This window comes from Drosophila rhopaloa, unplaced genomic scaffold (genome assembly GCF_018152115.1).
Source record: "Drosophila rhopaloa isolate 14029-0021.01 unplaced genomic scaffold, ASM1815211v1 contig_179, whole genome shotgun sequence".
Taxonomy (NCBI): Eukaryota; Metazoa; Arthropoda; class Insecta; order Diptera; family Drosophilidae; genus Drosophila; species Drosophila rhopaloa.
Genome location: NW_025335060.1, coordinates 286,294 through 313,353, shown reverse-complemented (window position 1 = coordinate 313,353; position 27,060 = coordinate 286,294). Strand labels below are relative to the sequence as shown.

Sequence of the window (27,060 nt, the reverse complement as noted above, 5' to 3'; positions counted from 1 at the left end):
ACTGGGCTATATATTCAGATATCCTTTAATACGTAGATCAGTCAATAAAACAATTTATCGAGTGACGACGTTACTCTGTCAGTTTGTGAAAAGTATTTTTGCATTTAAAAGAGCAGAAGTATTTTTTAACAGTGCAAAGTAATTTATATCAGTGGTCAAATTCAAAGTGTGCAAAAGTATTTTTACACGTGATAAAAATTAAAAGTACGTTAATGGCGTGCTAAAATTTAAGTATGTGTTTTTTAAGTGCTTTTAAGTGATATTTAATATTTACTTTGGTAAGTATATTTTGCTAATAACTCCTTAACTTTCAACTTCTCCTAAAATCCTATTATACCCGTGGACGGCATTCCAAGTAGCTGATTTTATCTGCATTCATTCCATAATTTTCATTTTTTTTATACAGCACTATAAAAAAATGCCTTGTGTAACACGCTTGTCCCAGGAGCAACGCCGCCAAGCCGCTTTAAGGCGCAGTAGAGCCCGCTATCAACGGAATGCGTCCCAAAAAAGAGCTCGCAACTCTCACCATATAGCCAATGTTTGCGGCAATAACCCTAACTTTCGGGAGGAAAGTCGTGCTCACTGCACGCCCGCCGCGGAGAAGAAGACAAAGGGTTCGCGACCTTGAACGGATTCGGGACGCACAACCGCATTCAACTCGCCGGGAGGACTCTGAGGAGCGAAGACAAGAGCAGTTGCAAAACACTGCTGAGCATGCGTCTCGGAGGACTAACCCAGAAATGCGTTCTGCGGAGCGTGTTCAGGATGCTGAAAGATATACGAATCGCCGACAGCACCTGGACTATCGTGTCTCAGAGCGGACTCGGGATATGGAGGCACGCGCAACCCGTCGACAGGACTCTGAGGAGCGAAGAAAAGAGCAGTTGCGAAACACTGCTGAACACTCTACTCGGAGGGCTATTCCGGAGTTTCAAATGCCTGAACGGATTCGGGACATGGATGCACACGCGATCCGTCGAGAGGACCCCGAGGAGCGACGACGAGAGCAGATGCGAAACACAGCTGATCACTCTACTCGGATGACTATTCCGGACACCGAGGAGCGGCGATAAGAGCAGGTGCAAAAATACTGCTGACCATGCCTTGTGGAGGAACAATCCCGAATTTCAGAGCGGATTCGGGACGCTGCAGCGCGAGCTGCTCATCTCGAGGACCCAAAGGAACGGGAAAGGGAACAGGAAAGGAGCACTGGAGAGCACCGACAGCGACGAAGGAATACGGAAGACAGGCAGCGAGAACGGGAAAGGGACGCCGATAACAGGAGAGCAACCAGGAGAAATCCCATCGCAAGATCACAGGAGCAACGGATAAACACATCACAACGCCGGGAAACACGACAACAGCGGAGGAAGAACAGGATCGAGGACAACAGCGAAATAGAATTCAAGCATCAGCGAGGGATCTGAATCACGGCTATTTGTATTTGATGTGGAGGAACATGGTTTCGTTCGCAGGTAAGTGGATTATACATCCTGGCGTTATCCTCTAAATTTCCTCTCCTAAACGTTGGCAACGCCTTTTATTTGTCAAGAAAATTTCCCAGTCCGTCCGGCAAATATAACTTTTGCCACACTTGTCGTCGTGCCATCTCTCTTGGCAAACTACCATCACTCTGCCTTGCTAATGGGTTCGACTTCCCAGAAATCCCTGAGTGCTTAAATGGACTCAACTGTCTCGAAGAACACCTTATTTCACCGAGAATCCCTTTTATCAGAGGGGCAGTGGTGAATGTTCCAATTTCAGTTTCCGATATTGTGACTGCGCTTCCAGGCTACCCATGTCATCCAAGTCCATTTAAAAAGAGACTAGACTACGCTCACAATTTCATGACTGTAACTATTCGACCCGCTCGGGTCCTTGAAGCTGTACGGTACTTAGTGAATACCGAGCTCTACAGAAAGCACAACATTTCACTAAACGATTCATGGCTAACAGAACTTCAAGGAATTAATGAAATTCCTTTTATTGTGGACGAATCTGATCGCGAAGCAGTAGAGCAACTTCTTTACCAGCAACATCACTCGGCCAACACTTCGCGAACTTGCTCCATGTTCTCTAAGCGTGTGCTCACCTAGGCTGACGAAACCTTGGCTTGGGGCGCTTATGTTACGTTGTTCGAGGAGATTCACACCGGTAACGATATTCTGTCAAGCCTACGGACTTCACATCAGTGTGCGTTACCTGGAAGCGGTATCCACAACTTTTAAAGCTCCCGCAAATTCACAAACAACAGCAATAGGGACTTCTTAGGCAAGAATATAGGTTATGAGTTGGCAGTGGCCTATCACAGTTTGAAAAGAACGTCCAAACTACTTTAACTTTCCCGTACGAAAGGGGAATGGTAATAACATGTCCTTACAGGCCACTGACTGCATAAATCAGACTGGGGGCACCGCTAAATGACTATAGCCTTATTGCTTCTGCTTCTGCTGCTCTTCGTCGCTGTCCCCTGCAGCGTCGCTCCTCGCTGGCTGCTGCCACGCCGATCTTTGCTGGTTCCTGCAACGTCGCTCATGGCTTGCTGCTCACCGGAGTCTGAGATTGGTACGGCTCCACCGAGACTCTGACACTCGTAGTGTCACTGAGCTACGCTTGCGCCGGCCTTTTAAGGGCACTGGGGGTCTCATATTTCCCTCTTCGAGATCGGATCCACGGTCCACTGCTGTACAATTAATTCACGGTACGTCCTCTTTGTGCAGGTCCGAAGTCCACCAGCTTACAGTTTGTCCTTGTTGCCCTTGACATGTGAGGGTGCAAGGTCCATCGGTACCGTTGTTTCATGGTCTTTCCTTGTTGTTTCACGATCTTTTCATCGTGTGATTCTTCCGGTTGGGCTATCGATCCTATTAAACCACTTCCGGGTCATGTGATCTGTTACCATTTTGAAGTGGTAGCCCTCCAAGTACGGCTTTAAAATCCGTATGGCTGAGATAATTGAATTAATAGCACCGAGCCCATAATCGCTGGCTTCAAAGGCCTGCTGATGGTCGTCCGTCTACACCCATTTCTTACTCTTCCGGGGTATTGCGTTCAGCGGATGCACCAGCGTGGCTAACGTCGATACCTATTTTTGGTCAGCTCCAATGCAGTTCCGCCTTGAAAAACTTACGCTTATCAGCGTTTACTTTCGAATTCGCCACCCTCAGTCTCCTGAACACTTCTTTGAGGATGACGATAATATAACCCTGATACGACAAAAAAATGCTGTTTGAGCGGCTGATCATCCTTTTTGGAGACCGTGTATACTGTCACGTTAGATGTGCCTTTTCGATCTCCAGTTTCTCTAACTCGTCCTTTACAAACCCATCCAAGTTTCCACGATTGCCACAGACAGTTTTTCTTCAGCCATCCTCAAGGGTTCGTCATTTGCTGGTATCGACAAAGTGTCTTGCGCACTCCATTTCTGATCCGATTCTGGTGAGAAAATTCCATTCTAACACTAAGCGTCGATCAGTCCTGGTAGGATCAGCAGTTCCATTGACGTTTTTCTCGAGCCAAGTCCGATGTTGATCTCTTGCAGTTATTTTATGTTCCTGCACCGACCGTCTGCCATCCGTATTTGACTTCTCATGTGTCCGACCCTTTCTGCCCCTTCAGCCTGTCCGTATCCTGTTGCGTCTCCTATGAGAACTCTGGGTCTGCATGTCCACCATATAGTCCTTGAAGGTTTCTCTGCCATGACGTCTCCCCAAGTCTCCCAGTGCCGATTGTTGGCTATGAACCACTTTAAGGCTCTGATCTGTGGCAGCTTCGACATTGCTCATGGGACCTGGGTTATGTCAAGACCGTAACTATCGACCGTTCTACCTGTTCCAGGAACTCCAGGGGCTTATCGTTTCTATCGTAAAGCAAGTTCCTGCGTAGTCCTGCATGTGTGTCATTGTACGCTTCTTCCGTTATAAGTCCAGGACTATCTCATTTTATTACCTTGGTCAATTACCTCGTTCCCCGGTTCAACCTGGATGCCCTTGACTTATCCGGCATTCTCCCTCCTTTACTGTTGCCAGCCCGCTGTCCTGCATCGGTTTTTGTGGGGAGTTTTAACATTCCGTAGAGCTGATTTACGCTTAGTGTTATGTTAACAAAATTATAAAACTGTTTTGGATCTTGTGGCAACTGGACCCTACAATGCGTCAGATAGCTTTTATAACACCGGGCGTTAAGCATTATTTGGGATAACTGGGTAATAACTGGGCTATATATTCAGATATCCTTTAATACGTAGATCAGTCAATAAAACAATTTATCGAGTGACGACGTTACTCTGTCAGTTTGTGAAAAGTATTTTTGCATTTAAAAGAGCAGAAGTATTTTTTAACAGTGCAAAGTAATTTATATCAGTGGTCAAATTCAAAGTGTGCAAAAGTATTTTTACACGTGATAAAAATTAAAAGTACGTTAATGGCGTGCTAAAATTTAAGTATGTGTTTTTTAAGTGCTTTTAAGTGATATTTAATATTTACTTTGGTAAGTATATTTTGCTAATAACTCCTTAACTTTCAACTTCTCCTAAAATCCTATTATACCCGTGGACGGCATTCCAAGTAGCTGATTTTATCTGCATTCATTCCATAATTTTCATTTTTTTATACAGCACTATAAAAAAATGCCTTGTGTAACACGCTTGTCCCAGGAGCAACGCCGCCAAGCCGCTTTAAGGCGCAGTAGAGCCCGCTATCAACGGAATGCGTCCCAAAAAAGAGCTCGCAACTCTCACCATATAGCCAATGTTTGCGGCAATAACCCTAACTTTCGGGAGGAAAGTCGTGCTCAGGATTCCACTGCACGCCCGCCGCGGAGAAGAAGACAAAGGGTTCGCGACCTTGAACGGATTCGGGACGCACAACCGCATTCAACTCGCCGGGAGGACTCTGAGCAGCGAAGACAAGAGCAGTTGCAAAACACTGCTGAGCATGCGTCTCGGAGGACTAACCCAGAAATGCGTTCTGCGGAGCGTGTTCAGGATGCTGAAAGATATACGAATCGCCGACAGCACCTGGACTATCGTGTCTCAGAGCGGACTCGGGATATGGAGGCACGCGCAACCCGTCGACAGGACTCTGAGGAGCGAAGAAAAGAGCAGTTGCGAAACACTGCTGAACACTCTACTCGGAGGGCTATTCCGGAGTTTCAAATGCCTGAACGGATTCGGGACATGGATGCACACGCGATCCGTCGAGAGGACCCCGAGGAGCGACGACGAGAGCAGATGCGAAACACAGCTGATCACTCTACTCGGATGACTATTCCGGACACCGAGGAGCGGCGATAAGAGCAGGTGCAAAATACTGCTGACCATGCCTTGTGGAGGAACAATCCCGAATTTCAGAGCGGATTCGGGACGCTGCAGCGCGAGCTGCTCATCTCGAGGACCCAAAGGAACGGGAAAGGGAACAGGAAAGGAGCACTGGAGAGCACCGACAGCGACGAAGGAATACGGAAGACAGGCAGCGAGAACGGGAAAGGGACGCCGATAACAGGAGAGCAACCAGGAGAAATCCCATCGCAAGATCACAGGAGCAACGGATAAACACATCACAACGCCGGGAAACACGACAACAGCGGAGGAAGAACAGGATCGAGGACAACAGCGAAATAGAATTCAAGCATCAGCGAGGGATCTGAATCACGGCTATTTGTATTTGATGTGGAGGAACATGGTTTCGTTCGCAGGTAAGTGGATTATACATCCTGGCGTTATCCTCTAAATTTCCTCTCCTAAACGTTGGCAACGCCTTTTATTTGTCAAGAAAATTTCCCCAGTCCGTCCGGCAAATATAACTTTTGCCACACTTGTCGTCGTGCCATCTCTCTTGGCAAACTACCATCACTCTGCCTTGCTAATGGGTTCGACTTCCCAGAAATCCCTGAGTGCTTAAATGGACTCAACTGTCTCGAAGAACACCTTATTTCACCGAGAATCCCTTTTATCAGAGGGGCAGTGGTGAATGTTCCAATTTCAGTTTCCGATATTGTGACTGCGCTTCCAGGCTACCCATGTCATCCAAGTCCATTTAAAAAAGAGACTAGACTACGCTCACAATTTCATGACTGTAACTATTCGACCCGCTCGGGTCCTTGAAGCTGTACGGTACTTAGTGAATACCGAGCTCTACAGAAAGCACAACATTTCACTAAACGATTCATGGCTAACAGAACTTCAAGGAATTAATGAAATTCCTTTTATTGTGGACGAATCTGATCGCGAAGCAGTAGAGCAACTTCTTTACCAGCAACATCACTCGGCCAACACTTCGCGAACTTGCTCCATGTTCTCTAGGCGTGTGCTCACCTAGGCTGACGAAACCTTGGCTTGGGGCGCTTATGTTACGTTGTTCGAGGAGATTCACACCGGTAACGATATTCTGTCAAGCCTACGGACTTCACATCAGTGTGCGTTACCTGGAAGCGGTATCCACAACTTTTAAAGCTCCCGCAAATTCACAAACAACAGCAATAGGGACTTCTTAGGCAAGAATATAGGTTATGAGTTGGCAGTGGCCTATCACAGTTTGAAAAGAACGTCCAAACTACTTTAACTTTCCCGTACGAAAGGGGAATGGTAATAACATGTCCTTACAGGCCACTGACTGCATAAATCAGACTGGGGGCACCGCTAAATGACTATAGCCTTATTGCTTCTGCTTCTGCTGCTCTTCGTCGCTGTCCCCTGCAGCGTCGCTCCTCGCTGGCTGCTGCCACGCCCGATCTTTGCTGGTTCCTGCAACGTCGCTCATGGCTTGCTGCTCACCGGAGTCTGAGATTGGTACGGCTCCACCGAGACTCTGACACTCGTAGTGTCACTGAGCTACGCTTGCGCCGGCCTTTTAAGGGCACTGGGGGTCTCATATTTCCCTCTTCGAGATCGGATCCACGGTCCACTGCTGTACAATTAATTCACGGTACGTCCTCTTTGTGCAGGTCCGAAGTCCACCAGCTTACAGTTTGTCCTTGTTGCCCTTGACATGTGAGGGTGCAAGGTCCATCGGTACCGTTGTTTCATGGTCTTTCCTTGTTGTTTCACGATCTTTTCATCGTGTGATTCTTCCGGTTGGGCTATCGATCCTATTAAACCACTTCCGGGTCATGTGATCTGTTACCATTTTGAAGTGGTAGCCCTCCAAGTACGGCTTTAAAATCCGTATGGCTGAGATAATTGAATTAATAGCACCGAGCCCATAATCGCTGGCTTCAAAGGCCTGCTGATGGTCGTCCGTCTACACCCATTTCTTACTCTTCCGGGGTATTGCGTTCAGCGGATGCACCAGCGTGGCTAACGTCGATACCTATTTTTGGTCAGCTCCAATGCAGTTCCGCCTTGAAAAACTTACGCTTATCAGCGTTTACTTTCGAATTCGCCACCCTCAGTCTCCTGAACACTTCTTTGAGGATGACGATAATATAACCCTGATACGACAAAAAAAATGCTGTTTGAGCGGCTGATCATCCTTTTTGGAGACCGTGTATACTGTCACGTTAGATGTGCCTTTTCGATCTCCAGTTTCTCTAACTCGTCCTTTACAAACCCATCCAAGTTTCCACGATTGCCACAGACAGTTTTTCTTCAGCCATCCTCAAGGGTTCGTCATTTGCTGGTATCGACAAAGTGTCTTGCGCACTCCATTTCTGATCCGATTCTGGTGAGAAAATTCCATTCTAACACTAAGCGTCGATCAGTCCTGGTAGGATCAGCAGTTCCATTGACGTTTTTCTCGAGCCAAGTCCGATGTTGATCTCTTGCAGTTATTTTATGTTCCCGCACCGACCGTCTGCCATCCGTATTTGACTTCTCATGTGTCCGACCCTTTCTGCCCCTTCAGCCTGTCCGTATCCTGTTGCGTCTCCTATGAGAACTCTGGGTCTGCATGTCCACCATATAGTCCTCGAAGGTTTCTCTGCCATGACGTCTCCCCAAGTCTCCCAGTGCCGATTGTTGGCTATGAACCACTTTAAGGCTCTGATCTGTGGCAGCTTCGACATTGCTCATGGGACCTGGGTTATGTCAAGACCGTAACTATCGACCGTTCTACCTGTTCCAGGAACTCCAGGGGCTTATCGTTTCTATCGTAAAGCAAGTTCCTGCGTAGTCCTGCATGTGTGTCATTGTACGCTTCTTCCGTTATAAGTCCAGGACTATCTCATTTTATTACCTTGGTCAATTACCTCGTTCCCCGGTTCAACCTGGATGCCCTTGACTTATCCGGCATTCTCCCTCCTTTACTGTTGCCAGCCCGCTGTCCTGCATCGGTTTTTGTGGGGAGTTTTAACATTCCGTAGAGCTGATTTACGCTTAGTGTTATGTTAACAAAATTATAAAACTGTTTTGGATCTTGTGGCAACTGGACCCTACAATGCGTCAGATAGCTTTTATAACACCGGGCGTTAAGCACGGTAAAATTTTCCAGATCTGGAAAGAGGATTCTGGAAGCTGCCCATACCAAAGTTCAAGCTTACAACCCCCAATGCCGAGGGTTTGATCGAAGCCTGGATGTTTAAAACATCGCAAGCAACGGCAGGCAGCGGGAAAATAGCCGAGAAAAGAAGGAGCTTCGATATAAACCAGATCCCATAAGCAATGTTGGAGCTGCTACTGGGCAGAGACTTAAAGTTGTTCATATCCAACAATCGGCACTCCCTAAGGAGACTTTATCGACAGCTTTCATGGATACTTACTTCCTCGAGGATAAATGTCGAGGCTGGCCAACCAAGTCAGGCTGAGGAAGCAAACCTATGGAAAAAGATTCAAGGACGATTTTTTTGTTTATTTTGACGTTAATGCACCATGATCAACACGACACCAAGAAGTGCTTGTAACGCGCGGAGCCCTAAAAAAACGAGCTTAAAAAATTAAATCACGAGATCTTTCCGTCTGTTAGCCTGTCCGTATGAACGTCGAAATCTCGGAACTTATAAACGCTATAGATTTTAGACTTCTCATGAAGATTCTAGGTTTTCTTACCCAGTGCAAGTTTATTTAAAAAATGTTGCTATGCCCACACCAATGCCCACAATTCATCAAACACTTCAGAGACCTGGTTGAGGCCAGAGATTGGGGGGAATATGTCCAATACTTACTTAGTCCATATCTATCACCACTCCAAAAATTCAGAATCTTTACTTTACAAGTTATAAAACATTTTTTTTAGATAACAGAGACAATTAAACAAATCCAAGGGATTATCACAGATTATCACAGATAAAATTTGGCAAACCGTCAATTGGTTCAATGAACACGTGTAAGGGGCCAGAATTGTGCAAAGGACCTGAATTGCGCAACCGGTAACGCAGGTATCAGTACAATTTATAGAGTGACTGTACAAAATCAGGTATTCACTTTTTTGAAAGGGTCAAACTAAAAATGGTCAAGGGATAATTCTTTTTATTTGGGATAGCTGGGTAATAACTGGGCTATATATTCAGATATCCTTTAATACGTAGATCAGTCAATAAAACAATTTATCGAGTGACGACGTTACTCTGTCAGTTTGTGAAAAGTATTTTTGCATTTAAAAGAGCAGAAGTATTTTTTAACAGTGCAAAGTAATTTATATCAGTGGTCAAATTCAAAGTGTGCAAAAGTATTTTTACACGTGATAAAAATTAAAAGTACGTTAATGGCGTGCTAAAATTTAAGTATGTGTTTTTTAAGTGCTTTTAAGTGATATTTAATATTTACTTTGGTAAGTATATTTTGCTAATAACTCCTTAACTTTCAACTTCTCCTAAAATCCTATTATACCCGTGGACGGCATTCCAAGTAGCTGATTTTATCTGCATTCATTCCATAATTTTCATTTTTTTTTATACAGCACTATAAAAAAATGCCTTGTGTAACACGCTTGTCCCAGGAGCAACGCCGCCAAGCCGCTTTAAGGCGCAGTAGAGCCCGCTATCAACGGAATGCGTCCCAAAAAAGAGCTCGCAACTCTCACCATATAGCCAATGTTTGCGGCAATAACCCTAACTTTCGGGAGGAAAGTCGTGCTCAGGATTCCACTGCACGCCCGCCGCGGAGAAGAAGACAAAGGGTTCGCGACCTTGAACGGATTCGGGACGCACAACCGCATTCAACTCGCCGGGAGGACTCTGAGGAGCGAAGACAAGAGCAGTTGCAAAACACGGCTGAGCATGCGTCTCGGAGGACTAACCCAGAAATGCGTTCTGCGGAGCGTGTTCAGGATGCTGAAAGATATACGAATCGCCGACAGCACCTGGACTATCGTGTCTCAGAGCGGACTCGGGATATGGAGGCACGCGCAACCCGTCGACAGGACTCTGAGGAGCGAAGAAAAGAGCAGTTGCGAAACACTGCTGAACACTCTACTCGGAGGGCTATTCCGGAGTTTCAAATGCCTGAACGGATTCGGGACATGGATGCACACGCGATCCGTCGAGAGGACCCCGAGGAGCGACGACGAGAGCAGATGCGAAACACAGCTGATCACTCTACTCGGATGACCATTCCGGACACCGAGGAGCGGCGATAAGAGCAGGTGCAAAATACTGCTGACCATGCCTTGTGGAGGAACAATCCCGAATTTCAGAGCGGATTCGGGACGCTGCAGCGCGAGCTGCTCATCTCGAGGACCCAAAGGAACGGGAAAGGGAACAGGAAAGGAGCACTGGAGAGCACCGACAGCGACGAAGGAATACGGAAGACAGGCAGCGAGAACGGGAAAGGGACGCCGATAACAGGAGAGAAACCAGGAGAAATCCCATCGCAAGATCACAGGAGCAACGGATAAACACATCACAACGCCGGGAAACACGACAACAGCGGAGGAAGAACAGGATCGAGGACAACAGCGAAATAGAATTCAAGCATCAGCGAGGGATCTGAATCACGGCTATTTGTATTTGATGTGGAGGAACATGGTTTCGTTCGCAGGTAAGTGGATTATACATCCTGGCGTTATCCTCTAAATTTCCTCTCCTAAACGTTGGCAACGCCTTTTATTTGTCAAGAAAATTTCCCAGTCCGTCCGGCAAATATAACTTTTGCCACACTTGTCGTCGTGCCATCTCTCTTGGCAAACTACCATCACTCTGCCGTGCTAATGGGTTCGACTTCCCAGAAATCCCTGGGTGCTTAAATGGACTCAACTGTCTCGAAGAACACCTTATTTCACGGAGAATCCCTTTTATCAGAGGGGCAGTGGTGAATGTTCCAATTTCAGTTTCCGATATTGTGACTGCGCTTCCAGGCTACCCATGTCATCCAAGTCCATTTAAAAAGAGACTAGACTACGCTCACAATTTCATGACTGTAACTATTCGACCCGCTCGGGTCCTTGAAGCTGTACGGTACTTAGTGAATACCGAGCTCTACAGAAAGCACAACATTTCACTAAACGATTCATGGCTAACAGAACTTCAAGGAATTAATGAAATTCCTTTTATTGTGGACGAATCTGATCGCGAAGCAGTAGAGCAACTTCTTTACCAGCAACATCACTCGGCCAACACTTCGCGAACTTGCTCCATGTTCTCTAAGCGTGTGCTCACCTAGGCTGACGAAACCTTGGCTTGGGGCGCTTATGTTACGTTGTTCGAGGAGATTCACACCGGTAACGATATTCTGTCAAGCCTACGGACTTCACATCAGTGTGCGTTACCTGGAAGCGGTATCCACAACTTTTAAAGCTCCCGCAAATTCACAAACAACAGCAATAGGGACTTCTTAGGCAAGAATATAGGTTATGAGTTGGCAGTGGCCTATCACAGTTTGAAAAGAACGTCCAAACTACTTTAACTTTCCCGTACGAAAGGGGAATGGTAATAACATGTCCTTACAGGCCACTGACTGCATAAATCAGACTGGGGGCACCGCTAAATGACTATAGCCTTATTGCTTCTGCTTCTGCTGCTCTTCGTCGCTGTCCCCTGCAGCGTCGCTCCTCGCTGGCTGCTGCCACGCCGATCTTTGCTGGTTCCTGCAACGTCGCTCATGGCTTGCTGCTCACCGGAGTCTGAGATTGGTACGGCTCCACCGAGACTCTGACACTCGTAGTGTCACTGAGCTACGCTTGCGCCGGCCTTTTAAGGGCACTGGGGGTCTCATATTTCCCTCTTCGAGATCGGATCCACGGTCCACTGCTGTACAATTAATTCACGGTACGTCCTCTTTGTGCAGGTCCGAAGTCCACCAGCTTACAGTTTGTCCTTGTTGCCCTTGACATGTGAGGGTGCAAGGTCCATCGGTACCGTTGTTTCATGGTCTTTCCTTGTTGTTTCACGATCTTTTCATCGTGTGATTCTTCCGGTTGGGCTATCGATCCTATTAAACCACTTCCGGGTCATGTGATCTGTTACCATTTTGAAGTGGTAGCCCTCCAAGTACGGCTTTAAAATCCGTATGGCTGAGATAATTGAATTAATAGCACCGAGCCCATAATCGCTGGCTTCAAAGGCCTGCTGATGGTCGTCCGTCTACACCCATTTCTTACTCTTCCGGGGTATTGCGTTCAGCGGATGCACCAGCGTGGCTAACGTCGATACCTATTTTTGGTCAGCTCCAATGCAGTTCCGCCTTGAAAAACTTACGCTTATCAGCGTTTACTTTCGAATTCGCCACCCTCAGTCTCCTGAACACTTCTTTGAGGATGACGATAATATAACCCTGATACGACAAAAAAAGTGCTGTTTGAGCGGCTGATCATCCTTTTTGGAGACCGTGTATACTGTCACGTTAGATGTGCCTTTTCGATCTCCAGTTTCTCTAACTCGTCCTTTACAAACCCATCCAAGTTTCCACGATTGCCACAGACAGTTTTTCTTCAGCCATCCTCAAGGGTTCGTCATTTGCTGGTATCGACAAAGTGTCTTGCGCACTCCATTTCTGATCCGATTCTGGTGAGAAAATTCCATTCTAACACTAAGCGTCGATCAGTCCTGGTAGGATCAGCAGTTCCATTGACGTTTTTCTCGAGCCAAGTCCGATGTTGATCTCTTGCAGTTATTTTATGTTCCCGCACCGACCGTCTGCCATCCGTATTTGACTTCTCATGTGTCCGACCCTTTCTGCCCCTTCAGCCTGTCCGTATCCTGTTGCGTCTCCTATGAGAACTCTGGGTCTGCATGTCCACCATATAGTCCTTGAAGGTTTCTCTGCCATGACGTCTCCCCAAGTCTCCCAGTGCCGATTGTTGGCTATGAACCACTTTAAGGCTCTGATCTGTGGCAGCTTCGACATTGCTCATGGGACCTGGGTTATGTCAAGACCGTAACTATCGACCGTTCTACCTGTTCCAGGAACTCCAGGGGCTTATCGTTTCTATCGTAAAGCAAGTTCCTGCGTAGTCCTGCATGTGTGTCATTGTACGCTTCTTCCGTTATAAGTCCAGGACTATCTCATTTTATTACCTTGGTCAATTACCTCGTTCCCCGGTTCAACCTGGATGCCCTTGACTTATCCGGCATTCTCCCTCCTTTACTGTTGCCAGCCCGCTGTCCTGCATCGGTTTTTGTGGGGAGTTTTAACATTCCGTAGAGCTGATTTACGCTTAGTGTTATGTTAACAAAATTATAAAACTGTTTTGGATCTTGTGGCAACTGGACCCTACAATGCGTCAGATAGCTTTTATAACAACGGGCGTTAAGCATTATTTGGGATAACTGGGTAATAACTGGGCTATATATTCAGATATCCTTTAATACGTAGATCAGTCAATAAAACAATTTATCGAGTGACGACGTTACTCTGTCAGTTTGTGAAAAGTATTTTTGCATTTAAAAGAGCAGAAGTATTTTTTAACAGTGCAAAGTAATTTATATCAGTGGTCAAATTCAAAGTGTGCAAAAGTATTTTTACACGTGATAAAAATTAAAAGTACGTTAATGGCGTGCTAAAATTTAAGTATGTGTTTTTTAAGTGCTTTTAAGTGATATTTAATATTTACTTTGGTAAGTATATTTTGCTAATAACTCCTTAACTTTCAACTTCTCCTAAAATCCTATTATACCCGTGGACGGCATTCCAAGTAGCTGATTTTATCTGCATTCATTCCATAATTTTCATTTTTTTATACAGCACTATAAAAAAATGCCTTGTGTAACACGCTTGTCCCAGGAGCAACGCCGCCAAGCCGCTTTAAGGCGCAGTAGAGCCCGCTATCAACGGAATGCGTCCCAAAAAAGAGCTCGCAACTCTCACCATATAGCCAATGTTTGCGGCAATAACCCTAACTTTCGGGAGGAAAGTCGTGCTCAGGATTCCACTGCACGCCCGCCGCGGAGAAGAAGACAAAGGGTTCGCGACCTTGAACGGATTCGGGACGCACCGCATTCAACTCGCCGGGAGGACTCTGAGCAGCGAAGACAAGAGCAGTTGCAAAACACTGCTGAGCATGCGTCTCGGAGGACTAACCCAGAAATGCGTTCTGCGGAGCGTGTTCAGGATGCTGAAAGAAATACGAATCGCCGACAGCACCTGGACTATCGTGTCTCAGAGCGGACTCGGGATATGGAGGCACGCGCAACCCGTCGACAGGACTCTGAGGAGCGAAGAAAAGAGCAGTTGCGAAACACTGCTGAACACTCTACTCGGAGGGCTATTCCGGAGTTTCAAATGCCTGAACGGATTCGGGACATGGATGCACACGCGATCCGTCGAGAGGACCCCGAGGAGCGACGACGAGAGCAGATGCGAAACACAGCTGATCACTCTACTCGGATGACTATTCCGGACACCGAGGAGCGGCGATAAGAGCAGGTGCAAAATACTGCTGACCATGCCTTGTGGAGGAACAATCCCGAATTTCAGAGCGGATTCGGGACGCTGCAGCGCGAGCTGCTCATCTCGAGGACCCAAAGGAACGGGAAAGGGAACAGGAAAGGAGCACTGGAGAGCACCGACAGCGACGAAGGAATACGGAAGACAGGCAGCGAGAACGGGAAAGGGACGCCGATAACAGGAGAGCAACCAGGAGAAATCCCATCGCAAGATCACAGGAGCAACGGATAAACACATCACAACGCCGGGAAACACGACAACAGCGGAGGAAGAACAGGATCGAGGACAACAGCGAAATAGAATTCAAGCATCAGCGAGGGATCTGAATCACGGCTATTTGTATTTGATGTGGAGGAACATGGTTTCGTTCGCAGGTAAGTGGATTATACATCCTGGCGTTATCCTCTAAATTTCCTCTCCTAAACGTTGGCAACGCCTTTTATTTGTCAAGAAAATTTCCCAGTCCGTCCGGCAAATATAACTTTTGCCACACTTGTCGTCGTGCCATCTCTCTTGGCAAACTACCATCACTCTGCCTTGCTAATGGGTTCGACTTCCCAGAAATCCCTGAGTGCTTAAATGGACTCAACTGTCTCGAAGAACACCTTATTTCACCGAGAATCCCTTTTATCAGAGGGGCAGTGGTGAATGTTCCAATTTCAGTTTCCGATATTGTGACTGCGCTTCCAGGCTACCCATGTCATCCAAGTCCATTTAAAAAGAGACTAGACTACGCTCACAATTTCATGACTGTAACTATTCGACCCGCTCGGGTCCTTGAAGCTGTACGGTACTTAGTGAATACCGAGCTCTACAGAAAGCACAACATTTCACTAAACGATTCATGGCTAACAGAACTTCAAGGAATTAATGAAATTCCTTTTATTGTGGACGAATCTGATCGCGAAGCAGTAGAGCAACTTCTTTACCAGCAACATCACTCGGCCAACACTTCGCGAACTTGCTCCATGTTCTCTAGGCGTGTGCTCACCTAGGCTGACGAAACCTTGGCTTGGGGCGCTTATGTTACGTTGTTCGAGGAGATTCACACCGGTAACGATATTCTGTCAAGCCTACGGACTTCACATCAGTGTGCGTTACCTGGAAGCGGTATCCACAACTTTTAAAGCTCCCGCAAATTCACAAACAACAGCAATAGGGACTTCTTAGGCAAGAATATAGGTTATGAGTTGGCAGTGGCCTATCACAGTTTGAAAAGAACGTCCAAACTACTTTAACTTTCCCGTACGAAAGGGGAATGGTAATAACATGTCCTTACAGGCCACTGACTGCATAAATCAGACTGGGGGCACCGCTAAATGACTATAGCCTTATTGCTTCTGCTTCTGCTGCTCTTCGTCGCTGTCCCCTGCAGCGTCGCTCCTCGCTGGCTGCTGCCACGCCGATCTTTGCTGGTTCCTGCAACGTCGCTCATGGCTTGCTGCTCACCGGAGTCTGAGATTGGTACGGCTCCACCGAGACTCTGACACTCGTAGTGTCACTGAGCTACGCTTGCGCCGGCCTTTTAAGGGCACTGGGGGTCTCATATTTCCCTCTTCGAGATCGGATCCACGGTCCACTGCTGTACAATTAATTCACGGTACGTCCTCTTTGTGCAGGTCCGAAGTCCACCAGCTTACAGTTTGTCCTTGTTGCCCTTGACATGTGAGGGTGCAAGGTCCATCGGTACCGTTGTTTCATGGTCTTTCCTTGTTGTTTCACGATCTTTTCATCGTGTGATTCTTCCGGTTGGGCTATCGATCCTATTAAACCACTTCCGGGTCATGTGATCTGTTACCATTTTGAAGTGGTAGCCCTCCAAGTACGGCTTTAAAATCCGTATGGCTGAGATAATTGAATTAATAGCACCGAGCCCATAATCGCTGGCTTCAAAGGCCTGCTGATGGTCGTCCGTCTACACCCATTTCTTACTCTTCCGGGGTATTGCGTTCAGCGGATGCACCAGCGTGGCTAACGTCGATACCTATTTTTGGTCAGCTCCAATGCAGTTCCGCCTTGAAAAACTTACGCTTATCAGCGTTTACTTTCGAATTCGCCACCCTCAGTCTCCTGAACACTTCTTTGAGGATGACGATAATATAACCCTGATACGACAAAAAAAATGCTGTTTGAGCGGCTGATCATCCTTTTTGGAGACCGTGTATACTGTCACGTTAGATGTGCCTTTTCGATCTCCAGTTTCTCTAACTCGTCCTTTACAAACCCATCCAAGTTTCCACGATTGCCACAGACAGTTTTTCTTCAGCCATCCTCAAGGGTTCGTCATTTGCTGGTATCGACAAAGTGTCTTGCGCACTCCATTTCTGATCCGATTCTGGTGAGAAAATTCCATTCTAACACTAAGCGTCGATCAGTCCTGGTAGGATCAGCAGTTCCATTGACGTTTTTCTCGAGCCAAGTCCGATGTTGATCTCTTGCAGTTATTTTATGTTCCCGCACCGACCGTCTGCCATCCGTATTTGACTTCTCATGTGTCCGACCCTTTCTGCCCCTTCAGCCTGTCCGTATCCTGTTGCGTCTCCTATGAGAACTCTGGGTCTGCATGTCCACCATATAGTCCTCGAAGGTTTCTCTGCCATGACGTCTCCCCAAGTCTCCCAGTGCCGATTGTTGGCTATGAACCACTTTAAGGCTCTGATCTGTGGCAGCTTCGACATTGCTCATGGGACCTGGGTTATGTCAAGACCGTAACTATCGACCGTTCTACCTGTTCCAGGAACTCCAGGGGCTTATCGTTTCTATCGTAAAGCAAGTTCCTGCGTAGTCCTGCATGTGTGTCATTGTACGCTTCTTCCGTTATAAGTCCAGGACTATCTCATTTTATTACCTTGGTCAATTACCTCGTTCCCCGGTTCAACCTGGATGCCCTTGACTTATCCGGCATTCTCCCTCCTTTACTGTTGCCAGCCCGCTGTCCTGCATCGGTTTTTGTGGGGAGTTTTAACATTCCGTAGAGCTGATTTACGCTTAGTGTTATGTTAACAAAATTATAAAACTGTTTTGGATCTTGTGGCAACTGGACCCTACAATGCGTCAGATAGCTTTTATAACACCGGGCGTTAAGCACGGTAAAATTTTCCAGATCTGGAAAGAGGATTCTGGAAGCTGCCCATACCAAAGTTCAAGCTTACAACCCCCAATGCCGAGGGTTTGATCGAAGCCTGGATGTTTAAAACATCGCAAGCAACGGCAGGCAGCGGGAAAATAGCCGAGAAAAGAAGGAGCTTCGATATAAACCAGATCCCATAAGCAATGTTGGAGCTGCTACTGGGCAGAGACTTAAAGTTGTTCATATCCAACAATCGGCACTCCCTAAGGAGACTTTATCGACAGCTTTCATGGATACTTACTTCCTCGAGGATAAATGTCGAGGCTGGCCAACCAAGTCAGGCTGAGGAAGCAAACCTATGGAAAAAGATTCAAGGACGATTTTTTTGTTTATTTTGACGTTAATGCACCATGATCAACACGACACCAAGAAGTGCTTGTAACGCGCGGAGCCCTAAAAAACGAGCTTAAAAAATTAAATCACGAGATCTTTCCGTCTGTTAGCCTGTCCGTATGAACGTCGAAATCTCGGAACTTATAAACGCTATAGATTTTAGACTTCTCATGAAGATTCTAGGTTTTCTTACCCAGTGCAAGTTTATTTAAAAAATGTTGCTATGCCCACACCAATGCCCACAATTCATCAAACACTTCAGAGACCTGGTTGAGGCCAGAGATTGGGGGGAATATGTCCAATACTTACTTAGTCCATATCTATCACCACTCCAAAAATTCAGAATCTTTACTTTACAAGTTATAAAACATTTTTTTTTTAGATAACAGAGACAATTAAACAAATCCAAGGGATTATCACAGATTATCACAGATAAAATTTGGCAAACCGTCAATTGGTTCAATGAACACGTGCAAGGGGCCAGAATTGTGCAAAGGACCTGAATTGCGCAACCGGTAACGCAGGTATCAGTACAATTTATAGAGTGACTGTACAAAATCAGGTATTCACTTTTTTGAAAGGGTCAAACTAAAAATGGTCAAGGGATAATTCTTTTTTATTTGGGATAGCTGGGTAATAACTGGGCTATATATTCAGATATCCTTTAATACGTAGATCAGTCAATAAAACAATTTATCGAGTGACGACGTTACTCTGTCAGTTTGTGAAAAGTATTTTTGCATTTAAAAGAGCAGAAGTATTTTTTAACAGTGCAAAGTAATTTATATCAGTGGTCAAATTCAAAGTGTGCAAAAGTATTTTTACACGTGATAAAAAATTAAAAGTACGTTAATGGCGTGCTAAAATTTAAGTATGTGTTTTTTAAGTGCTTTTAAGTGATATTTAATATTTACTTTGGTAAGTATATTTTGCTAATAACTCCTTAACTTTCAACTTCTCCTAAAATCCTATTATACCCGTGGACGGCATTCCAAGTAGCTGATTTTATCTGCATTCATTCCATAATTTTCATTTTTTTTTTATACAGCACTATAAAAAAATGCCTTGTGTAACACGCTTGTCCCAGGAGCAACGCCGCCAAGCCGCTTTAAGGCGCAGTAGAGCCCGCTATCAACGGAATGCGTCCCAAAAAAGAGCTCGCAACTCTCACCATATAGCCAATGTTTGCGGCAATAACCCTAACTTTCGGGAGGAAAGTCGTGCTCAGGATTCCACTGCACGCCCGCCGCGGAGAAGAAGACAAAGGGTTCGCGACCTTGAACGGATTCGGGACGCACAACCGCATTCAACTCGCCGGGAGGACTCTGAGGAGCGAAGACAAGAGCAGTTGCAAAACACGGCTGAGCATGCGTCTCGGAGGACTAACCCAGAAATGCGTTCTGCGGAGCGTGTTCAGGATGCTGAAAGATATACGAATCGCCGACAGCACCTGGACTATCGTGTCTCAGAGCGGACTCGGGATATGGAGGCACGCGCAACCCGTCGACAGGACTCTGAGGAGCGAAGAAAAGAGCAGTTGCGAAACACTGCTGAACACTCTACTCGGAGGGCTATTCCGGAGTTTCAAATGCCTGAACGGATTCGGGACATGGATGCACACGCGATCCGTCGAGAGGACCCCGAGGAGCGACGACGAGAGCAGATGCGAAACACAGCTGATCACTCTACTCGGATGACCATTCCGGACACCGAGGAGCGGCGATAAGAGCAGGTGCAAAATACTGCTGACCATGCCTTGTGGAGGAACAATCCCGAATTTCAGAGCGGATTCGGGACGCTGCAGCGCGAGCTGCTCATCTCGAGGACCCAAAGGAACGGGAAAGGGAACAGGAAAGGAGCACTGGAGAGCACCGACAGCGACGAAGGAATACGGAAGACAGGCAGCGAGAACGGGAAAGGGACGCCGATAACAGGAGAGAAACCAGGAGAAATCCCATCGCAAGATCACAGGAGCAACGGATAAACACATCACAACGCCGGGAAACACGACAACAGCGGAGGAAGAACAGGATCGAGGACAACAGCGAAATAGAATTCAAGCATCAGCGAGGGATCTGAATCACGGCTATTTGTATTTGATGTGGAGGAACATGGTTTCGTTCGCAGGTAAGTGGATTATACATCCTGGCGTTATCCTCTAAATTTCCTCTCTCCTAAACGTTGGCAACGCCTTTTATTTGTCAAGAAAATTTCCCAGTCCGTCCGGCAAATATAACTTTTGCCACACTTGTCGTCGTGCCATCTCTCTTGGCAAACTACCATCACTCTGCCGTGCTAATGGGTTCGACTTCCCAGAAATCCCTGAGTGCTTAAATGGAGTCAACTGTCTCGAAGAACACCTTATTTCACCGAGAATCCCTTTTATCAGAGGGGCAGTGGTGAATGTAGGCAGGCTACCCATGTCATCCAAGTCCATTTAAAAAAGAGACTAGACTACGCTCACAATTTCATGACTGTAACTATTCGACCCGCTCGGGTCCTTGAAGCTGTACGGTACTTAGTGAATACCGAGCTCTACAGAAAGCACAACATTTTACTAAACGATTCATGGCTAACAGAACTTCAAGGAATTAATGAAATTCCTTTTATTGTGGATGAATCTGATCGCGAAGCAGTAGAGCAACTTCTTTACCAGCAACATCACTCGGCCAACACTTCGCGAACTTGCTCCATGTTCTCTAGGCGTGTGCTCACCTAGGCTGACGAAACCTTGGCTTGGGGCGCTTATGTTACGTTGTTCGAGGAGATTCACACCGGTAACGATATTCTGTCAAGCCTACGGACTTCACATCAGTGTGCGTTACCTGGAAGCGGTATCCACAACTTTTAAAGCTCCCGCAAATTCACAAACAACAGCAAGAATATAGGTGATGAGTTGGCAGTGGCCTATCACAGTTTGAAAAGAACGTCCAAACTACTTTAACTTTCCCGTACGAAAGGGGAATGGTAATAACATATCCTTACAGGCCACTGACTGCATAAATCAGACTGGGGGCACCGCTAAATGACTATAGCCTTATTGCTTCTGCTTCTGCTGCTCTTCGTCGCTGTCCCCTGCAGCGTCGCTCCTCGCTGGCTGCTGCCACGCCGATCTTTGCTGGTTCCTGCAACGTCGCTCATGGCTTGCTGCTCACCGGAGTCTGAGATTGGGACGGCTCCACCGAGACTCTGACACTCGTAGTGTCACTGAGCTACGCTTGCGCCGGCCTTTTAAGGGCACTGGGGGTCTCATATTTCCCTCTTCGAGATCGGATCCACGGCCCACTGCTGTACAATTAATTCACGGTACGTCCTCTTTGTGCAGGTCCGAAGTCCACCAGCTTACAGTTTGTCCTTGTTGCCCTTGACATGTGAGGGTGCAAGGTCCATCGGTACCGTTGTTTCATGGTCTTTCCTTGTTGTTTCACGATCTTTTCATCGTGTGATTCTTCCGGTTGGGCTATCGATCCTATTAAACCACTTCCGGGTCATGTGATCTGTTACCATTTTGAAGTGGTAGCCCTCCAAGTACGGCTTTAAAATCCGTATGGCTGAGATAATTGAATTAATAGCACCGAGCCCATAATCGCTGGCTTCAAAGGCCTGCTGATGGTCGTCCGTCTACACCCATTTCTTACTCTTCCGGGGTATTGCGTTCAGCGGATGCACCAGCGTGGCTATCGTCGATACCTATTTTTGGTCAGCTCCAATGCAGTTCCGCCTTGAAAAACTTACGCTTATCAGCGTTTACTTTCGAATTCGCCACCCTCAGTCTCCTGAACACTTCTTTGAGGATGACGATAATATAACCCTGATACGACAAAAAAAATGCTGTTTGAGCGGCTGATCATCCTTTTTGGAGACCGTGTATACTGTCACGTTAGATGTGCCTTTTCGATCTCCAGTTTCTCTAACTCGTCCCTTACAAACCCATCCAAGTTTCCACGATTGCCACAGACAGTTTTTCTTCAGCCATCCTCAAGGGTTCGTCATTTGCTGGTATCGACAAAGTGTCTTGCGCACTCCATTTCTGATCCGATTCTGGTCAGAAAATTCCATTCTAACACTAAGAGTCGATCAGTCCTGGTAGGATCAGCAGCTCCATTGACGTTGTTCTCGAGCCAAGTCCGATGTTGATCTCTTGCAGTTATTTTATGTTCCCGCACCGACCGTCTGCCATCCGTATTTGAGGTTTCTCTGCCATGACGTCTCCCCAAGTCTCCCAGTGCCGATTGTTGGCTATGAACCACTTTAAGGCTCTGATCTGTGGCAGCTTCGACATTGCTCATGGGACCTGGGTTATGTCAAGACCGTAACTATCGACCGTTCTACCTGTTCCAGGAACTACAGGGGCTTATCGTTTCTATCGTAAAGCAAGTTCCTGCGTAGTCCTGCATGTGTGTCATTGTACGCTTCTTCCGTTATAAGTCACGGACTATCTCATTTTATTACCTTGGTCAATTACCTGGTTCCCCGGTTCAACCTGGATGCCCTTGACTTATCCGGCATTCTCCCTCCTTTACTGTTGCCAGCCCGCTGTCCTGCATCGGGTTTTGTGGGGAGTTTTAACATTCCGTAGAGCTGATTTACGCTTAGTGTTATGTTAACAAAATTATAAAACTGTTTTGGATCTTGTGGCAACTGGACCCTACAATGCGTCAGATACCCTTTATAACACCGGGCGTTAAGCACGGTAAAATTTTCCAGATCTGGAAAGAGGATTCTGGAAGCTGCCCATACCAAAGTTCAAGCTTACAACCCCTAATGCCGAGGGTTTGATCGAAGCCTGGATGTTTAAAACATCGCAAGCAACGGCAGGCAGCGGGAAAATAGCCGAGAAAAGAAGGAGCTTCGATATAAACCAGATCCCATAAGCAATGTTGGAGCTGCTACTGGGCAGAGACTTAAAGTTGTTCATATCCAACAATCGGCACTCCCTAAGGAGACTTTATCGACAGCTTTCATGGATACTTACTTCCTCGAGGATAAATGTCGAGGCTGGCCGACCAAGTCAGGCTGAGGAAGCAAACCTATGGAAAAAGATTCAAGGACGATTTTTTTGTTTATTTTGACGTTAATGCACCATGATCAACACGACACCAAGAAGTGCTTGTAACGCGCGGAGCCCTAAAAAACGAGCTTAAAAAATTAAATCACGAGATCTTAAACTCGAAACTATAAACGCTATAGATTTTAGACTTCTCATGAAGATTCTAGGTTTTCTTACCCAGTGAAAGTTTATTTAAAAAATGTTGCTATGCCCACACCAATGCCCACAATTCATCAAACACTTCAGAGACCTGGTTGAGGCCAGAGATTGGGGGGAATATGTCCAATACTTACTTAGTCCATATCTATCACCACTCCAAAAATTCAGAATCTTTACTTTACAAGTTATAGAACATTTTTTTTTAGATAACAGAGACATTTAAACAAATCCAAGGGATTATCACAGATTATCACAGATAAAATTTGGCAAACCGTCAATTGGTCCAATGGACACGTGTAAGGGCCAGAATTGTGCAAAGGACCTGAATTGCGCAACCGGTAACGCAGGAATCAGTACAATTTATAGAGTGACTGTACAAAATCAGGTATTCACTATTCAACCAATCAATGGTTGAATCGGAAAAAATAGCACTACAAATTAAGACCAACATTATTCATAACACCTAAATTGCACAACAGGTAGCCCAGGTACACCAAACAAACATGCATTTGTTTTGCATTTTTTAAAAAAGGGTCAAACTAAAAATGGTCAAGGGATAATTCTTTTTTATTTGGGATAACTGGGTAATAACTGGGCTATATATTCAGATATCCTTTAATACGTAGATCAGTCAATAAAACAATTTATCGAGTGACGACGTTACTCTGTCAGTTTGTGAAAAGTATTTTTGCATTTAAAAGAGCAGAAGTATTTTTTAGCAGTGCAAAGTAATTTATATCAGTGGTCAAATTCAAAGTGTGCAAAAGTATTTTTACACGTGATAAAAATTAAAAGTACGTTAATGGCGTGCTAAAATTTAAATATGTGTTGTTTAAGTGCTTTTAAGTAATATTTAATATTTACTTTGGTAAGTATATTTTGCTAATAACTCCTTAACTTTCAACTTCTCCTAAAATCCTATTATACCCGTGGACGGCATTCCAAGTAGCTGATTTTATCTGCATTCATTCCATAATTTTCATTTTTTTTATACAGCACTATAAAAAAATGCCTTGTGTAACACGCTTGTCCCAGGAGCAACGCCGCCAAGCCGCTTTAAGGCGCAGTAGAGCCCGCTATCAACGGAATGCGTCCCAAAAAAGAGCTCGCAACTCTCACCATATAGTTTGCGGCAATAACCCTAACTTTCGGGAGGAAAGTCGTGCTCAGGATTCCGCTGCACGCCCGCCGCGGAGAAGAAGACAAAGACCTTGAACGGATTCGGGACGCACAACCGCATTCAACTCGCCGGGAGGACTCTGAGGAGCGAAGACAAGAGCAGTTGCAAAACACTGCTGAGCATGCGTCTCGGAGGACTAACCCAGAAATGCGTTCTGCGGAGCGTGTTCAGGATGCTGAAAGATATACGAATCGCCGACAGCACCTGGACTATCGTGTCTCAGAGCGGACTCGGGATATGGAGGCACGCGCAACCCGTCGACAGGACTCTGAGGAGCGAAGAAAAGAGCAGTTGCGAAACACTGCTGAAAGCTCTACTCGGAGGGCTATTCCGGAGTTTCAAATTTCTGAACGGATTCGGGACATGGATGCACACGCGATCCGTCGAGAGGACCCCGAGGAGCGACGACGAGAGCAGATGCGAAACACAGCTGATCACTCTACTCGGATGACTATTCCGGACACCGAGGAGCGGCGATAAGAGCAGGTGCAAAATACTGCTGACCATGCCTTGTGGAGGAACAATCCCGAATTTCAGAGCGGATTCGGGACGCTGCAGGGCGAGCTGCTCATCTCGAGGACCCAAAGGAACGGGCAAGGGAACAGGAAAGGAGCACTGGAGAGCACCGACAGCGACGAAGGAATACGGAAGACAGGCAGCGAGAACGGGAAAGGGACGCCGATAACAGGAGAGCAACCAGGAGAAATCCCATCGCAAGATCACAGGAGCAACGGATAAACACATCACAACGCCGGGAAACACGACAACAGCGGAGGAAGAACAAATTCGGCAAATGGCAGAGGATCGATTGTTAAACTTCTGGATGGACCCCCAAAATCGACTGGATGCCTCCCAAAGGCAGTCGCAACGAAACATGGAACAGGATCGAGGACAACAGCGAAATAGAATTCAAGCATCAGCGAGGGATCTGAATCACGGCTATTTGTATTTGATGTGGTTTCGTTCGCAGGTAGTGGATTATACATCCTGGCGTTATCCTCTAAATTTCCTCTCCTAAACGTTGGCAACGCCTTTTATTTGTCAAGAAAATTTCCCAGTCCGTCCGGCAAATATATCTTTTGCCACACTTGTCGTCGTGCCATCTCTCTTGGCAAACTACCATCACTCTGCCTTGCTAATGGGTTCGACTTCCCAGAAATCCCTGAGTGCTTAAATGGACTCAATATTGTGGACTCCGATATATTCCAGGCTAGCCATGTCATCCAAGTCCATTTAAAAAGGAGACTAGACTACGCTCACAATTTCATGACTGTAACTATTCGACCCGCTCGGGTCCTTGAAGCTGTACGGTACTTAGTGAATACCGAGCTCTACAGAAAGCACAACATTTCACTAAACGATTCATGGCTAACAGAACTTCAAGGAATTAATGAAATTCCTTTTATTGTGGACGAATCTGATCGCGAAGCAGTAGAGCAACTTCTTCACCAGCAACATCACTCGGCCAACAAGCTTAACGCTTGACGAAGGCGCGGAGGAACTTTCCTTTCCAACTATTTCTTGCGGAGAAATATTCAAAGGACATACAACCTATGCGAAAAAAGTCAGATCCCAAATCCGTTTTTACGATCGTCGTTGCGCTGTAGTTCCAAAAGTTTAATACATGCATAAATTTTACGAAATGCGGCGCATACAAAATTCCATTTCAATTGCTTTACGCAAAAAGTCAGGAGCGGTTACCGCTGGTAATCTGCGGGATGAATCATTTGTTGACCGTCTTGTGCAACATGATGATGGCTACCACATCCTGAAAGGCTTACGGTCTGCACCAGCTCATTGAAGAAAAAAAAGTTATACCTATGATTCGACAATTTCCCAACTCTTTCCGCTGCTGAAACTAAGTGGAATGAAGTTTTAGTTATCCTGTCTCTTCTATTGGATAATAGGGCTATTAGCGAGGAAGAAGCGGCAGCTCTGTCCAGTTCCGAAAAAACTCGTTTAATCCGATCCAGTGAAATGCTCTCGATACTTCGATTACAGGTTGCGAAAATTAATGAAAAAACGATCGTTCAAGTACTAATAAAATTCATTACGAACATTAAAAAAAAAATTGAAGAAAATCGGTTCAGTAGTTTTTCGCCAATCCATATCACCGCAAAGTCATTTTTCGAAAAACACCATTTCGAGGTATTCGCGTTTAAAGTTTCAAGTTTGGATTTGGGCGGGGACGAGGCGCGCGGCTAGGAGCGCTGTAACTTTCTTTCTACTGCTCAAATCTCTACGAAAATGCGGGGAAATGTTCTCAAGAAGTTGTTCTTTAAGATAAAGCAAAAAAAAAATTTTCGATTTTTTGAAAATGAAAAAGGTATATTCCCGCTTAAATGCAAAAACAAAAATTTAAGTGAAATAATTAGGAATGACTGGAGCTGAACCTTTAGAAGATGCCAATAATTTAATTAAATTCATTTCACAAGAGCCAAATATAATATAAC

The 27,060-nt window shown here is 46.0% G+C and overlaps 2 protein-coding genes across 3 annotated transcripts in view; both read right to left on the bottom strand.

Annotated features, from left to right (window-relative positions):
• Nucleotides 1-27,060, bottom strand: part of LOC108041829 (transcriptional regulator ATRX homolog) — a 346,165-nt gene that overhangs the window by 77,939 nt on the left and 241,166 nt on the right. The window lies entirely within an intron of this gene.
• On the bottom strand, nt 19,469-25,509 carry LOC123037602. Its single transcript, XM_044459227.1, has 2 exons — nt 24,638-25,509; nt 19,469-19,494 (listed from the first exon to the last, which is right to left on the bottom strand). Exon 1 carries the CDS (start codon nt 25,481-25,483, stop codon nt 24,827-24,829), a length of 657 nt encoding a protein of 218 aa, XP_044315162.1. The 5' UTR covers nt 25,484-25,509; the 3' UTR covers nt 19,469-19,494; nt 24,638-24,826.